Consider the following 18,468-nt stretch of genomic DNA (forward strand, 5'->3'; position numbering starts at 1 on the left):
TTTCAAGAATTTGTTATGTTGTTAGTATGGATGGCAAAAGTTACAAACTCTTTATTACTTAGCAGACTGTCTTCTAGAGTGGTTGTGGTTGAAGTTTTCATCCCTCTGCAACCAGCCAATGGATAAGACTTTTTGATATATGATAACCCATCATGAGTAGGGATTGTTTTGTGCTTTGAAATTGTATCTCTAGTGCCTGGTACATAGTAAATACTGAATAAATACTTGACTGATTAAATTGGGCTGGAAAGCACATAAAAGATGATTTAGTCCAAATTGGGTTTTACAGATCATCAAGATAAAGCTCAGAGAGCGGAGTAACTTGCCTAGAACTCAAAATTTTAAAATGACAAGTGTGGAACTCTGTGGCCTCCTATTGCTTGTACGGTGACAGTATCAGAGTGATGGATGGTGCTAATAATCACACGGCTCTTATTATGATTTACAAACATTAAGTTACCTGTTATTCTTAATATGCCATCTCTGTCCAAAACCCAACAAAATCTAATAAGATGAAATTTAATAGAGATAACTATAAATGAAGTTTATGCTTGGCTTTGTAACAGGGAACACACTTAGGTTTTCCCTTCCTATGGGGTGACATGGAGCATGTGTTGGTATTTCTCGCTTGATTTCATTTCCATGTGGAACTTTGGGAAAACCAGTTTCTAGCCCTGCATGACTGAGGGTTTATACTATGAGGTGATGACAATCCTAACTGGCCGCAGACGCAGAACTCTTGACTCAGAGGTTGGTGGGATGCTGAGCTAGAATTAAGTGGCTATATAAAAGGGGTGGCCTCTGCCTCTCTTTCTCTCTCTTTCCTTAGTGGTGGTGCAGTGGCAGATCTTCTTTGAACTGCCTCCCCAAAGGTTGGGTGGGCAAAGGACAACTGCTCCCTCTCCTATCTGGCCATAGTAGCTATGACCCCATGGAATCCTCTGTCTCTTTATATTCATTCTTTCCTGGTGTTAATTAAATATGTATTCCAAGATGGAGGTATCTCAGCAACCTTGTGAGTTCCAGAGATCCTATAGTGGTGAGTGTTGAATGGTGGCATAAGTGGCCACCAGGGCATTTGTGGATGGATGCAGAGAGACAGTCATCCAAAGACAGAGGTAGTTTTAGAGAATTTGACCCCTCGTGGAATAGAGAAATGCAAACTATAGATCACAAAAAGGCACCAATCCTGAAAAACCAGCTGAGAACTTCTAAGGGGAACTTCATGAGGACCCCACAAAAGTAGAAAAGGATTTCCAGTGAACCACATATGACAACTTTTTGGCCACACACACACACACATACATACACACACATATACCTAACACATAAGTCCCCATTGGATTCTTTACCAGTGTTCATACGTAGGCTTCTTTCTATTACTCTTGATACTTGGGTACCTATAACCTGATAAAATGCTCTAGTGGAGATATGCCTTCCTTCTCCTTTTCTTTTTTATATATAGTAACCTCTGTTAAATCTACTATGTAAGAGCCCCTGTTCCTGTATTTTTTTATAGGCAACCACTTCACATGTGAATCCAGCCCTACATGCCCAAACACATTTGTATGACGTGAGCACCTTTTTGAGAGATCCAAAATTATATCTGAACCTTGACAGTAGTAGTCAGCTATATTATGGAAACCCCAAGCTCACCCTGTGAGAGCCAGTTAAGAAAGAGACCCCAGAGGAGGTGCTACATATCTGGACTCATCTGGGATATATTTGGGTTCCTACACATTTTTATAGGGCTCTACTTTTGGGATTCTCCTGCTCTTGGGTATACTAGCCTGCAGGTGTCCAGCAGAGGAAAAATGAGCACTTTTCTCTTTTGTTTTACACTATAATTAAACAGTCTGTTTTGGCAAAAGGATAAAGATGAGAAGAATTACTGTGCCCATTTAGGACACCTCCAACTGACCCGTTTCAACAAGATTGAAGCTGTGAAAGGTAGGAAATTGAAAAATTAAGTCAAGCAAGAGAAAGTCTTTGACTCTAACTCTCAGGTTTAATCAATGCTAAACAGTCACCACAAGGAAGAGGCTAAATGAGTCCATATACCAAGTCTGCCAGGAAACACAATCTCTTTGCCACAGAGAGACATGAAGGCCATGGACATCACCAGTTTAAAGCACATGGTCATTTGTAAGATATTACAGACAAATAGGTCACAAGTCTATGAGCAATGCTGACTTACAAAACAGCAGAAATCAGACGAGGTGAAAATATATGTGCAAAGAGCTTTGAATGAGATCTTGCTAACTCAGCACCTCTTCCATGGGCAGCTGTTCTTGGTGAGTTGAATTGAATACCCCCAAATAGTCATCTTTTTGCTTTCATTGCTTCAGATTGCCACTCCAAATGAGCCTCCATGTAGTTGCCAAATTGATTTTCCTAAAATGTCTAAGTGTGACCATGCCAATTCCCTCATTTAACTCCCATGGCTCCTAATACTTCTAAGATCAAATATAAACACCTCCGTGTAAGACACAGTATAAAGCTCTTCACAACATGGTCCCTTACTATCTTTCCACTCTTACATATTCTTCTCCTCCCTGAACGAGCTGGTCTAGCTATATTGGCTTACTTGCTGTTCTTTGCATATGATATTTCATATCCCATCTCCACACCTTTGCACAGATTGTCAGGCTGTCCCCCATGCTTGAAGTGCCCTCCTTCCTCACCCCTACCTTTTGTAATACTTGACTTCCTTCATGACTCAGCTCAAATGCCATGTTCTACATGAAGCTTAATTCAAGTCCTTTCCTTCTAATTATCTCTTTATCTGCTCTGTATGAATCTTGTATGTACCAATGTAGGTACATGTTGTCTTCCCTATTAGAATGAAAGATTCTTGAGGGCAGGGATTTTTTTTTATATTATTTTTCTTTGTATTCCCAATGCTTAGCACTGTGCCTGGCACATAATAAATGCTTAAGATATGCTTGTTGATTGATGGATTGAAGGCTCTCCTCAAACAACGTCTCCCATGCATATTTTAAAACTGTACAAGACTCGTTGACAGATGGAATGACAGTGTTAATTTAGTTCAGTGGGCTGCTGATTACTGACATAAAGCAAGGTGCAAAACAGTGAGACATATGTTCACCTGACTGGTTTGCCAGTAGTTAGATATACTGGGCAGGGTCCAAACAATGAAAAAAAGATTGCCTATTCATAATTAGGTTCTTCAAAAACTCTTATTAGGAGATGACATTGCCCTAATTGAACCATGACCCAGAACACTATAAAACTTCCTCACTGAAATCCACAGCAATGCAAAAGACATTGATCTATTTACAATGAAAAAAACAAACAAGCAAACAAAGTGGAAAAAAACCAGATACTACCCAGGAAACAATATGTAGCTGGAGGGATAGTTCATAACTGGTCTGTCCATCTGTCTTTATAAATGTGGGTGTATACAGACATGTACGCATATATGCATATATATGTATTCTGATATATATATTCAACTAAATACTGCACATCTACTCAATGTGTACACCAATTCTGTACATGCAAACATATGAATATATGTGTCACACTTTTTTGTCTTTGTGTCAAGACTGTCACACACACACACATATATAGATAGGTAGATAGATAGATAGATAGATGGATGTTACAATGCAGAATCGGTGCACGCAGTGAGTAAATTTGCAGAATTGAGTAGAAGGAAGAAAGTGGGATTGCATTTGAGAAAATGTTCAGTACTTTCAATATTTCCCAAGTTGCTCATTGCCATAAAAAGGCCATTTCTTTAATGCTAAAACTCTCCCAGTGATTCTATATAATTGAAATATGACATGCCCTGATAATGGAAGAATCAAAATTTTAGTAACCTAAACAGCAGTGGAAAGATGCTTGGTAGACATACGTGGACTATAGTATAATGTCAACAACTACTGGTAGGTAAGGAATGAAAGAAGAGACATTATTGTGGCTAGACATAGTTGGAAAAGGAGGTGGACCAGTCTTAGTGGGACTAAGGGATAAGGGACAGTCAAACATCAGTAATCTTGGAATATTAAAAGAACCAGGAGTATGTGTAGAAAGACTAGAATAAGAATTGAATAGGATAAAAAGTCATAAAAGGGCTGTGATCTGTCTTGGTAAAGGAATATCAACTTGAATGAAAAGGGAAAATTTAATCATAAAACATGTTCACAACTTTCTTATTGGATGTAGGCAAGTACATTCTCCATTGATATAGGGATGAGTAATGTAACAACTCAAACTCCAGATCAATAGCTGGGTTTGGTTGTTTATACTTATTCATCTGTTACTAGCCCCAATACTAAAGAGCTATTTGCTAAAATGTGAGCTTTCCAAGCCCTGTCCGAAACATAAACACATAGGCTTTTAGCTTTTATTTGATCATTAAAGAAATCCGCAATTTCTCCTAGGATGTTAATCAAGATTCAGCATAGAACACTCTGATATCCCCACCTTGTGGAAATAGTCAACATTACATCAAAGCAAAGGAAGTTCCTCTACATCAGTATTCTCAACAGAAATGCAGTAAACTTTAATTTATCCGGGATGCAAACAAACCAGACAAATAAAATAAATAGCTATTTCATAGCACTTTGATCATTTTATCATTATAAAATATGTGCAATTCTGAGACACTGTAATTTTCTGAATTGTCTTCAGAATTATTAAAGATCTCTTCAAATGAGGCATCTGGGTGGTACAGTGGAGAGAGAGCAGGGCCTGGGGTCAGGAAGACCTTGGTTCAAATCCTGCCTCAGTTGGCCAGTTGTGTGATTCTGGGGAAATCACAACATTTGTTTGCTTCAGTTTTGTGGTCTGTAAAATGGGGAAAATAATAGCACTTGCCTTATAGGGTCATGAGGATCAAATAGGATAATATTTGTAAAGTGCTTTGCAAACCTTAAAGCACTATATAAATGTCACCAAAAAAATTCTAAGTCTAGAACCCAGGCCTTCTGACTCTCAAATGATTGGTCCTTCCATTTTATCACACTGCCTTAATGTATTTTTGAGATTGTGGTTATATTTTAATTACTTCCTTAATTTGTCTTTTGTGCTCACAGACATACTAGACATAAGGGCAGTTTTTGATGCTAGAAGGTAAGATGATGTGAAATTTTCTTTATTGTAACTCTAATAGTTGGTCACTAAAACGAGATGGCATGGTCCTACCAAAGAAACAACAAAATACTCATAACTCTAGTCACGCCATTGTATGTCATAACTGAAGGATGGAAGGTACAGTTACTCACCCACTGGTAATGTCATCCGTCCTGATGTTCTTGCCTAGAACATCCCCGTCACTCATGTAGCCTGTGGCGTCCATGCTGATGCTTTCGAGGTCTATTTCATCTCCCCCCTTATCTGAGATGTCCACGTGGCAAACATTGCTGCCCCTGGATGCTAGCTGCCTTCTCAGGGGGGTGGAGTACATGTAACGACCTGACTCAGTGTTGATGAACCGGCTTGCATTGGCTCTTGGTGGGTAGCCATTGCCCATTGAGGGCGCATCACCTGCTTGAAGCCGAGGGCTGGACTGTCCAATTCTCCATGACAAAGGAGTAGGTCTTCCCGTCAAGCTGAGGATGCTTCGCCCACTTATTTCAGTGGTGACATTGGCGTCAAATGTGGTTTCCAATGTGCTGGAAAAAAAATTCTTTGTGTCACAACTGTAATGGTCTTAGGGTTATCAAAATCCTTGAGGGTAGTGGGTGTTTCATTTTTGTCTTCATATCTCCAGTGCCTAGCCTGGTGATGTCTGCTACATGGCAAGAGATTAATCCAACACTTGTTAGATTCAATTGAGTATCTTTCAAGAAATGAGGCAACTTGGCATAGTGGATTGAGATGCGACTTTGAAGCCACAAAGATCCAGGCTCGAGGCCCACTTCTGACACATCTTGGTTAGATGAGTCTCTGACCTCTCAGTGTTCTAGGCAACTCTCTAAGAGTTAAAGTTGTGGAGAAGGTGCTAATCTGAGTTGTTAGATTGGAGTTTCTCCACTTGGGTGGTTCTTATCCCAGCAAATTTCAGGTCTAGTTTTGTTCAGTCATTTTGGTTGTGCCTGACTCTTCATGACCCCTTTTGGGGTTTTCTTGGCAAAGATATGGAATGGTTTGCCATTTCCTTTTCTAGCTCATTTTCCAGATGAGGAAAGTGAGGCAAACAGGGTTAAATTACTTGCCCAGGGTCACGCAGCTATTAAGTGTCTGAGGCTGGATTTGAACTTAGGTCTTCTAACTCCAGACCTAACACTATATCCGCTATACCACCTAGCTGCCTCATAATCCTATCTTTAAATTTTTTAAAAGATAATTTAAAAATATAAACACAAAGAACATGTATATCTAATGTATATCTTAAAAGTCCTATACTTAGGCAAATGGGTTTTTAGAGTGTGTTACAAGATAATGAAACTACTGAATGTCATAAAATAAGTCAGTATCCTAAAATGATTCAAATAAGGTAACTCAAAAACTGTAACAGCAACACCATATTTTGCATCTGATTAGAACTGTAGAATGAATTTTCTATGAATGGTCCGAATAGAACCATTTCAGTAACATTTTTCACAATCTCCTAAACTAGCATCTAAGTGTTTTGCTGATCTTCGTACTTTGACGGAATAACAACTTCATCAAAATAGGTAATTCTTCCGCTGCTGTAGAAAGCAACCCATCTAAGTCATTCCCTTGAGCATGCTAGCCTATTAAATAGTTACCCATAACTCAAAAAAGCAAAAAAATGGGAAGAGCAGAATTGATGAAAATAAGACTTGAGGTTTTCCATCTACCTTTTCATTCTAGGTTACTAGTTCACATCTTTCCTTTTTTTTCTTTTTGGCTAGGCAATAGGGTTAAATGACTTGCCCAGGGTCACACAGCTAGTGTCAAGTGTCCGAGGCCAGATCTGAACGTCTTTCCTTCTTTCAAGGTAACATTTCCCATCCAAACATACTTGTTTGCTTGTTGTCTCTCCTATTAGATTGTAGCTTCTAGAGGGCAGCGATTATCTTTTGCTTTTCTCTGGAGTCCTAATGTTTAACACAGTGCCTAGAATATAGTAGGTACTTAATAAATGCTTAGGGGCAGCAAGTAGTGCAATAGATAGAATGCCAGGCCTGGAGTCAGGAATACTCATCTTCCTGAGTTCAGATCCAACTTCAGATACTTCCTAACTGTGACCCTGGGCAAGTCACTTAACCCTGTTTGCCTCCATTTCTTCATCTGTAAAATGAGTTGGAGGAAGAAATGGCCAACCACTCCAGTATCTTTGCCAAGAAAACCCCAAATGGGGTCAGAAAGAGTTGGATATGATTGATGATGACTGAACAACAGTAACAACAAATAATAAATGCTTATCGACTATAAAGTTAGCAGTGTTTCTATCCATCGTGCTACAGTCTTTCTAGCCATGACTCTTACAGATGACAATCTATGACAATGCATCAATCCAGTCCATTTTCAGAACCTTGTTTTCTACCTATAATTGGTCCCTCATGAGAAGTAATGGGACAAAAGGTCTCAAAAATATGAAAAAACGTTTAGTTTCAAGTGCAATGAAAAAGTCACGAGTCAGAAAGGGCTCAGAAAGCAAATGAAGTTTGGGATATAAGAAAAACATTTATTTGGTCCCAAAGGCCACTAAGGTATGTAACCTGACATGATGTAATTCATACTTTCTCATGTCAATATCATGGGACTCTACTGGTGTGAGGAGGACAATGAACTTCCTGAAATACATTAAGTAAATTTTTCCATTAGCAGATTTTGGTCCCATGTGTTCTGCAAAACATGGCCAAGACATGAGGTCTGCCCTGATTTAGTTAGCACTATAAAAAGTGGGGAGGTCTCGGGGCCTCATGGCTATATTCATTAGTCATAATGAGCTGTCATATTAATTGAAACTTGAAAATCAAAATAGACTCACTGGGAGTTTGACAGGGGGAACTCAGACTTCACTCTGGTAAACAATGGTAAAAGATACAACCTCAATCTGCCAGAATAATTTAGTATAGCTAACAGTGATATTCACTTAAACCTCTTGCCCAACTTTTAAAATAGTCTGATTAACTATCCTTAAATACGTGTTCAAACAGAATCCAGACAGACATTTTAAGCATATTTAGAATATTATCATGGATTTAAAAGTCCTACCCTACTTCTATATATGTATACCTAGGCATGATAAACAATATTCCAGGGATTTACAAAAGAATTCAAAGCATGTATGTAAACCAGTAAATTAAATACAGTTCACCTGCCTATGTACACAAGTATAGTAGAGATTTTTTAAAATGTAAATCAAATCAAATTTAAATAATTGCTTGATCTATGATATTATCTGGCTTTTATATCATCTGGTGCTTTTAACAGCCTTTTTCTAAAGCTCATTTCGGGAAATCCTGTCTACATGGAAATCTGTACTCTAAAACTCCCCTTTCCGCATTCCATGTAATCCTTTCTGAATGCCAGGATGCTTTCAGATCAATTTCATTTCTCTTGTTATCAACACTAATCACTCGACTGGTGGTGCATCCAGGCACGGAGCTAGCACCGCTCTGACAGACATTATTCACGCTGCTGGCTACCTGTGTGTAACCTGAGTTCCTCGTAAACTGGACATGGTCTCCTCCAAATTTTGCCGCAAGTCAGCAATGTTCTTCACAGTTCGAAGTCGTCGAGTCTCAGGATCCTCCCCTAGAAAGAGATTTTAGAAGGAGTAGAGTCACAACAAAGCAGCATCTCTACTCTGTAAGGTCTCTGTGGAATGGTGGATGAGGAGGAAGAGGAGGAAAAGGAGAAGGAGGAGGAGGAGGAGGAGGAGGAGGAGGAAAAGGATGATAGCTGGTATTTACATAGCACTTTAGGACTTGCAAAACACTTTACAAGCATTATCTCATTTGATCCTCACCACAATTCTGGGATATTTGCTGTCTTGTTCAGTCGTTTTGGTCTTGGGGTTTTCTTGGCAGATACTGAAGTGGTTTGCCATTTCCTTCTCCAGCTCATTTTACAGATGAGGAAACTGAGACAAACAGAGTGAAGCGACTTGCCCAGGGTCATCATACAGCTAAGGCAATGTCTGAGGTGGGATTTGAACTCAGGTTTTTCTTACTCCATGCCCAGCACTCTATCGACTATACTACCTAGCTGACTCATGGTAGTGGATCACATTGATGTCTCTTGGCCAAACTGGACATCAACTTAAAATGTTGGCATATGCTCTTCTTGCCATGTAGTCCATTTATGACTTTCAAAGACTTATACTTGGTTGTTTCTCATGAATAACCTTCTACCAGTATCAGGGGAACGTTATAGAGCAAAGTATTGAATCTTAGCAACTATATTTCCAAGTTGACATTAGTTATGTTTGCCCATGCCTTACAAACTAATTTAATCCAAGCCAAGGTTAACTAAAAAATCCATTTGGATCATTAACAAACATGTGCTTTGATGGAGGCTTACTTTCTTCCTGCCTAAGTCTGATTAGTTTCGTTATTTTTAAAGGTGGAGGCTTGTGATTAGCTCAAGTTTCCAATTTTAGAGGGTTCTGGTACTGAGTGAGGTATGTGGTAAAAGCAGAAGACAGCAAGTAATAAAAAAAATAGACTCACTAAAATTTAGGATCATTTTTCATTCATTTGCATAGGTTTTTTTGTAGGAAACATGCTTGTGTGAAGTTCAATACTGGAATTGAACATATTAATCAGGGAGGGTAGTACAGTGAAAAAAAAGTGGGATTTGAACTCATAACACCTTGGTTCAAGTTCCATCTCCTGTATTACTAACTGTGTGACTCTGGGCAAGTCACTTTACTTCAATTTCTTAAATTGAAAAATGAGGATAACAATATTTGCACTCTCTAACAGAGTTCCTACAAAGAAAGTGTTTATCAAGACCCTAAAGCACTTTATATATGAGAAATATTATTAACAGGGGAATAAAAAGCAAATATTAATCAAAGCAGACATCTGCTGTCTGTAATTAGCACTGGTCAGGTCTCATTTGCAGTTCAATGTCCTGTTTGGGCCATCACACTGTGAGAAGAGTTTTAAAATGGAAGGAAAATAATAGAAACTACTTTGAAAGAATCAAAAGGCAACCTATTAATGAAAGAAAGAGAAGGAGGGGCTTATTTAAGCTGGCAGTAAAATGACAGAGGAATCACTAAATGAATAGATGCAAACAGTTTTCTATTTCCACATAAGAGAGCTAGAAGAAATGAGTTTCCATTCTAACAAGTGGAATTTACACTGGATATAAGGTAAGAACTTTCTCACAGGCCACAAGGTTAACTACTGGAACACACTATTAGGGAAGGTTATGGAATTTTTGTTCTCAAGCAGGACAAGATAATATTTGTCTTGGCTGCAAATGCAGCCCTGTCTGAAGACTGAGTAATAGATTAAATAATCTTTTAAAAAATAATTTTTTAAGGGCAAGGCATGTTAGGAAGTCCTATAGGCCGGGGATGCAATTAATAGTCTATAATAGTTGTATAGAGCAATCAGAGGTTAAGTGACTCAGTGTTACATAGGCAACATGTCTGAGAGGAGAGATTTGAATTCAGGGCAGCTAGGTGGCTCAGTAGATAGAGAACTGGGCCTGGAGCCAGGAAGACTTTATATTCCTGAGTTCAAATCTGGCCTCAGACATTTACTGGCTGTGTGATCCTGGGCAAGTCACTTAACCTTGTTTGACTCAGTTTTCTCATCTGTAAAATGAGCTGGAGAAGGAAATGGCAAACTACTCCAAGTAGTTGCCAAGAAAACTAATGGAGCTGCAAAGAGTTAGACATGAATGAAACGAATGAATAACAACCTCTTGGTTCCAAGACTAGCTTTCCATCCACTACCCCATAGTTGCCTCTCTGGAAATAGCAGATAACATTTTATTTCTATATCTGAAATAAATATTACATTCCAAAGACTAATCAATTCAAGTATTTATTAGTTTTTCCCTTGTTCATAACAGTAAGAATTTTGGAAGGCACTTTTCTCAAGTATGAGAAATGAGTTAACTTACATTTTCCAACATAGTCTTTAAAACAAATGTATTCTGTTAAAGTACAAATGGAGTTCTAATTTAACCACCAAATCACTTCAAAAGAATATATTTTTTGTCCTCCTCTTATACCACTAATTGCATTTATTTTATTGTCAATTCAGCAACATTTTATCTTTGCAGGATTGCCAAAGTGTTACTGACCATTCTTGGCAATTCCAAGATGTGCACTGAACATTTGTTATGATGATAAACCAGGAGGAAAAATGATAATCCTTTAATTAAATTCATTCTGAGTTCCTGGGAGGCAGAGATTATTTGGTTTCTTTCTTTGTATCCCCAGTTCAGTATCTGACACATTGGAAATATTTAACAAATGCTTGTTGAATGAATGGTTGGATGAATGGATATTCCTGCTGAAGAAAATGAACTTCTGACCATTAGTTTATTATGATTATTATGATTATTATTATTGTTATTATTAATTTTGGAGGCAGTTGAGGTTAAGTGACTTGCCCAGGTTTACACATCCAGTGTCAAGGCTGGATTTGAACTCAGGTCCTTTCGACTCCAGGGCTCTTTGCTCTATCCACTGTGCCACCTAGTTTCCTTTTGTGACCATTAACTTATGATGATTTTTATTTGTATGTATACAAAAATATGAATTGAGTATTTGTCCCTGTTAGATTGTAAGTTCCTTGAGGGAAGAAATTGCGTCCAATTTTTATATTATACCTCATGTATAGTCAGTCCTACGCATCATCAAAGAATACTTTCTGACTGACTGATGAATGGAATAGGACAGAATTGCTCCAAAAAGTGTCTGCTTCCCTTGTCTGGCAATGATAATATCCATATATCACAGAATTCCTTAGCTAAAGAGCTATATTTTAATATTTGCTATAATTCTTCTGACTGGGAGGTTTCCAAGTCTTGAAGCTGCCATTGCTTCAGGGCATTAGTGACCTGCCTCTCCTGGGTGGTCACTTTGGGCAGCAATGATGGCCCCAACCCAGTGATCTCTCCCTCCTGTAAACTCTCATGGTCCTTTATACTCACTAAGTGCTTTGAATGTGCTCCTCTATATTATCGGCTCATTCATTCAACAGTCACTCAATATCTGCTAAGTATTCCTGATGTCGCATTCCCTCATTAAATTGAAACATCTTGAAGGCAGTGATCAGCTCTTACTCATCTTCGTTTCTCCAACACTAACTACACCTACAGTTATCCCTTCCATATTGTGGGGTCTCAGGAGCACAGTGTTCCCACAATCTGGAAAATCCATGTAAAATTTTTTTTGGCCTTCCCTTTGTACCAGAGAAGAAATCTGATTTTTTTCTTTTTCTTTGATGAGGAGTTTACACCACTTTACCGTAGAATTTGGGTTAATTATTTGATCATAGGCTCTGTGTCGTTTGTTAGCCTTTGCGTGTTGTCTGTGGCTTCTGCAAAACTATCAAAAAATTCCCATTGAATTTTTTATGATGACTCACGATATATCAAAACCATGATGGGGAAAGTCACAATGTGGAAGGAATAACTGTACATTCATGTAATAAATACTTAATAAACATATGTTTGAATCATGAGATTTCCCCAAAGCCTAGTGGCTTGTGAATGTAACTCAGTAGCCAAATGGCATACATAATCTGAACCATAAAAGTTTACTCTGATACTGAATAACTGGGCAAAGTCACTTACCTCTTTGAGTGTAAAATGGGTATAATGATACCTAAAGTTACACCATAGTGTTATTGTGAAGTTCAAGTGAGAGAATGCAGATACAGCATTTTACAAGCCTTAAACTGCTATATAAACACCACCTCCTATAGTTTTAATTGTTATTACTTTTGTATAATTCTAAGATATGTTTTCCATTGAACTGATCGATAAACTATATGAACCTAAGAGAAATCCCACATTTACATAACCAAAGACATGAACACTGCAGTTGATGAAATGCTTTCAGTTATCCGCTTCTGAACACACACGGCATTAATTTCTGCTCTCAAGAATACTATTTATCAGTTTAATCCAATGTGACAGTACCATTCAGTATCTTGGTAATGCAGCTTGCAGTATATTCATCTTTGTTATTTCTATATCTTCATTTGTAAGAAAGGTTTTTTTCTGTCCCCATTCTCAGGGCCTCCTGATAAGTAACAAAGATTAATTAGTTCCTATAACCTTGAAAGGCCCATGATGGAACCTGGGGGTTTTCTGAAGTTTCATTTTGTTTGGGAGTTCTGGTATAGACAATATAAGTGTGATCTCGTTACTCTCCAGGTCAATAAATGCCAGTGGCTCCCTATTACCACTAGGAACAAACACAAACTCCTGTATTTGACATTTAAGCCCTTTCTAATTTGGCTCCAACCTACATTTCTAAGTTTGTTATACATTACTCCCTTTCATTTTTTAAAAAGTCAGTAATTAGGAAATTTACATGCAAATATCAGGACAACAGATGGCAGACTGAATGTGATGGTATTAGCTTTCAGTAAGATGCAGGGGATAATGAACAATTATGGCAAACAGGAGAAAGAGAAAGCAGGAAGGCTAATGAAAAGTGGGAAAAGAAGGAAAAGGAGAGAAGGAAAGGAAAGAAGAGGAAGGAAAGGAAGAGAGGAATACCGGAAGAAAAAAGAAAGGAGAGAAGGAAGGAACAACATAGGGAAAGAAGGAGGGAAAGAGGATGGGGAAGAATAGAAGTTAGGAAGGAAAAAGGGGAAGAGGAAAGAAGGGGAAGATGAAACACAAAAAGAAAAGGAAAGGAGGATGAAGAAGGAGGGTAAAAGGAAAGATGGAAGAAGGGAGAGTAAAAAGGAGGAAAGAAAAAAGAAATGAAAGAGGAAGAAACTGGTGGAAAGAGGGAAAGGAAGAAAAATGAGAAAGAAAATAGAAAAAGTCTAAAACAGGGAAAGAAATGAAGAAAAAGGAAAAGAAGGGACAGAAAGGAAGAATAAAGAGAAGGAAAGAAGAAAAAGGTTAAAAATAAGAGAGGGGATGATAAAAAGGAGGGAAGGAAAAAAATGAAAAGGAGGAAGGAAATGGGAAAGAAGAGAATGGAAGAAATGAAAGAAATGAAAGAAAAGGAAGTATGAAGAGGGAAGCAAGAAAGAAAAATAAAATGAAAGGGAAGGAAGTAAGGAAAAGGAAGTGAGGAAGAAAGAGGAACAAGAGAAAGAAAGTGAGGCAGGGAAAGGAAAGAAGGAAGAACAAAGAAAGCAAGAAAAACAGGAAAACAAAGAAAAGGAAGAGGGGAGGAAGGAAAAGACAGGAGGCAGGGCAGGAAAAAGAAACAAAGAAGGAAAAGAAAATGAAAGAAAAAAGGAAAAGGATGGAAAGGAGAATCATAGGCAAGGAAAGGAAAATAAACCTAAATATTACATCTCACGGCATGCCTCATGACATTTCAGAAAACTTCATTTCCCTTGTCTTTTCTCCTACTGTTGGTAGCTTTATCTCATGTCTCACGACCAAGACACTCAGAATTTCCCCAACTCATGAAGACTTACCAGCGAGCTCTTCTAGGCCAGATTGTCCACTCTTGGTGTAGAGTACTGGCTCCATGCTCACTCCTGCTGTGCTGGGCTCTGTGGTGACATTCCCTTCATTGTCTGTCTGTGACCTTTATACACAAATCAAACCAGACATATTTATCAAGAGAGACAGAGGTAGTCGCATCCCCAAAGTATCACACCTACAACATCTGCACAACCTACTCTGTTACCATTTCGGCACACATTCGAATAAAGAGACCAGCAGACTGACTTTACATAATTCATTAGTCCCATGTTGAGCAATGTCCTAGAAACGGAAACAGTCACTGAACTGTAAAAGATTAAATATTCATAGTCCAAATGGAAGGCCTGCAATCCCTCATATGAGGTACTGAAATGCTTCTTTGAATTTTGAACAAGGTAATCAACTCTGCCAGACATGAGATGCTTGGTGGGGATAACATCAACACCAAATACCAACTTATAAGTGATCAGCCTTGCCAAGGAAGTCAATCATAGACATGGAAAAGAGGCAACTTCATTTACAAGCACCTTAAATTTGTCACCTGACATGACATCTCCTTGAAGGGGTTATTTGAAAACAAATCAAGAATGCTTTCAGAGCAGGCGTATTTGCCATCCAGGTCTGAATCAGGGTTCCAAATTTTTGACATAGAAGGGGTCTTTGATTATTATCTCAGCACTTGACTGAAATCAATATTCTCTCCAAATAACTACTTTCAAAATTTTCTCATCTTTGCGATAAATCATAAGGGACAGCACTGTGCCCTTCAAGAAACTGAACAATTTTTCATGATATATGTATAAACACACGTACATTTATATGACACACATACACACCTCTGTTCACTTAGGAACAGCATATATAAATACACAAATACAAATAGGTATATCCTGAATTTATACGCACAGAGTAAAATGTCACTAATTTTCATCTTACCAATGTCAATTTGTGCTATTGCAGTCTGATACACTATTTATGAAGAAAGGGTTCAGCTGGAGTATGGACTGGTGAATATTAAAACTGCATCTTTAAAAGTATTCTACGATGCTAATTTTTGACTAAGTTGGCTGACTTCCCAATCACAATTGGCCTGAGAGTGATGGATGTGATTATACATAAATTCTCAAGTACTTTCGGCTCTCTCCAGATTTAACATCAATGGACTGTAATTGCACACTCAAAAGTTGCACTAGGCAGTACAGAGCACAGTGGCTCCAACAAGCGAGTGATTCTCTACCTTTAAGAGGCCAATATATTAAAGAAACAAAGACGGAAATCCAAGAGGCACACTGAAATGAAAAGATAAATTGGAAGATAAAATTGCATGCTGTTTCAAGGGCACAGACTTTTGCTTTTGTCTTTGTATTCCCAATGCCTAGAACAGTGCCTGGCATGTAGTAGGCACTTAATACATGTCTGTTGATTGAATGAATTGGAAGTTTGTCCCTCTGTCTTGATTATTATTCATAAGATCTTATCTATTAAATGGTTTCCTTCTCTTTTAAGTTTGAAATTAAATATGTACTTATAACTATACAACCAGTAATCTTGGAATATGTTTTATGACTTTAAAAATAATCCTGGTAAAAACAATTTTAGAAAAATAAACTGGAGTTTCTGTATAATTTGTAATGGTCTCTTTTTAAATGCTGCCATTTTGAAAAAAAAAGTAGAATTGTGTGGTTTTAGATCAAATGCTAACATATACATGCATTCCTTCAACACTGTCAATATGTTATTAGTTATAATATTTTTATGAGTGGCAATGCAGCTGCCTTCATGCTTCACAGAATATTGGTATTCAAACACTGTCTGTAGATCAGCAGTGAGTCATTATCTAAGCATTTGTATTCTTTTTCAGTCTGGCTTGCTGAACATATTACTTGAATTAATAAAGAGATGACAATCTCATGTCTAATAAGTTTAGTCTTGTCATTCATAGAAGGGGAAGACGGATAGCAAAAGAGAAGAGAGAGACAAAAAGCAATGACAAAAGGTCTGTCCATTTCCCTCACTTAGCCAACTGACAAAGCTTTCTTGTTTGGGTTTTTTTTTTTCCCTATGAGAATCCCAAACCATAGTCATTCTTTCTAGCTGCCAGTCAGGTGAAACTTTTATAAACTTACATGAGTACAAAGGAAGAGGGAGTAAAAAAAGACTTGGAATTCTTTGTTCAGTAACATAGTAACATAAAAACCAATGTTTAAATGCGGGCATGTGTGTTTTTATATGTTGTATGCTCAGAGGAGAATGCCAGCTCTTTGAGGTCAGGAACTTTCATATATGTATACAAACACATGCGTGTGTATGTATGTATATATGTATATATGTGTGTATATGTATGTGTATATACATATATACACACATATATACATATATACACACACACATACATATATTTATGTGTGGGTGTGGGTGTAGGTGTATATACGTGTGTGTGTGTGTGTTTATTGCTTTTGTGTTTCTTGACACTTAGCACAATGTCTGCCATATAGTAAGCACTTCATTAATGTTTATTGTCTGACTGCAGCTAACATGGTGACTTGCACACAGTATATACCTAACAAATACTTCTTGGATTGGATTTGTAAGGGAAAAGTTATATACCAATTTCAGAGGTACTCATTATTGTTGAGTCATTTTCAGTCACATCTGACTTTTTGTGATCCCATTTGGGGTTTTCTTGGCAAAGATATTGGAATGGTTTGCCATTTCCTTCCCCAACTCACTTGAAGAAACTGAGGCAAACAGGGCTAAGTGATTTGTCCAAGGTCACAGAGCTAGTAAGTGTCTGAGGCTGGATTTGAACTAACTCCAGGCCTGACATTTCATCCACTGAAGGCACTTAGAGTTATTAGTTACTACTCTTCTATGTGGTAAAACTAAATTCTATTTACCTGTCTCTGGTCTAGTTGATCACTAAACACTCCTTCCCACTGAACCCAATGCTTTCTCCAACGTCCCTCGAGAGGTTTCTTCAATGTGATTTGAAAGGAATGAATCTTTGCCTGATGCATATCCTATCCCAATGAACCATCTTGGAATGACTGCAACACTTCAATCATTCTGAGTCATTAAATCATGCCTTCATCTAGTCAACAAAAATTAGAGAGCACTTAAAAATGCATCTTACAACTGCCTAGAACCTGACTGCTGCAGAGATATACAGAGATGCATCAGACACAACCCCTGCCCTCGAAGTGTCTGAAACCTAGGAAGAAACTTTTAGACCCTCTTCCTCACAATCTGGCACTTGACTGATTGCAATGTTTTCTCTTTGGTGTTAATAACGTTTCCACAAAAGATTGTAAACTCTCAACACTAGAAGGACCAGACGTATCAATTTACAAAGAAATATATTTGATAATAAATGTTTTCTTTCTCCTATCTATACCAATGAATTTTAAGAACAAATCATTGGAAACTGGTATTACTTTGAAATAAAACAACTTTATCCTGCTTTTTTTTTTGCATTATGGATTACAGATAGATATGCCTATGTATACATATAGGATGTCTATACATATGTATATTTATATACACATGGATATGTATACGTACCTATATATGTTACGTATGTATACACACATATGTGTGTATATATATAACACATATATACACACACACACATATATATATATATACATTTTTTCAATTGATAGCTTGGTGCTTTGAGGTATCTTTAAATTATAAGCATAAAAAATTGCTTTTTCTTTATTGGTATCCTTCATAGCTTCCTAAACAGTTCTAGACAACGTAGGCACTCATGAAATACTTGCTGATTGGTTGTAGCAGTTGACTACGAAGATTTAAAAGTTATAATACATGTAGTGGGAAGGCAAAGACTTACACGTCAAAAAAGTTTCTTTCATTCTAACCAATATTTATTGAATGATTGCTCTGGGTATCACCTTCTGCTAGGTGCCATGG

The 18,468-nt window shown here is 37.6% G+C and overlaps 1 protein-coding gene across 4 annotated transcripts in view; it reads right to left on the reverse strand.

Annotated features, from left to right (window-relative positions):
• NAV2 (neuron navigator 2) overlaps positions 1-18,468 on the reverse strand; it is a 457,081-nt gene that overhangs the window by 187,989 nt on the left and 250,624 nt on the right. For all 4 annotated transcript variants that reach the window (XM_027852625.1, XM_027852624.1, XM_027852627.1 and 1 more), the window contains exons 8-10: positions 14,529-14,641; positions 8,592-8,700; positions 5,253-5,642 (exon numbers count right to left, since the gene is read on the reverse strand). In XM_027852625.1, coding sequence (XP_027708426.1) covers positions 5,253-5,642; positions 8,592-8,700; positions 14,529-14,641 — 612 coding nt within the window. The remainder of the gene's footprint in view (positions 1-5,252; positions 5,643-8,591; positions 8,701-14,528; positions 14,642-18,468) is intronic.

The sequence above is a fragment of the Vombatus ursinus genome, unplaced genomic scaffold (assembly GCF_900497805.2).
Source record: "Vombatus ursinus unplaced genomic scaffold, bare-nosed wombat genome assembly UNPS02009770.1, whole genome shotgun sequence".
Classification (NCBI taxonomy): Eukaryota; Metazoa; Chordata; class Mammalia; order Diprotodontia; family Vombatidae; genus Vombatus; species Vombatus ursinus.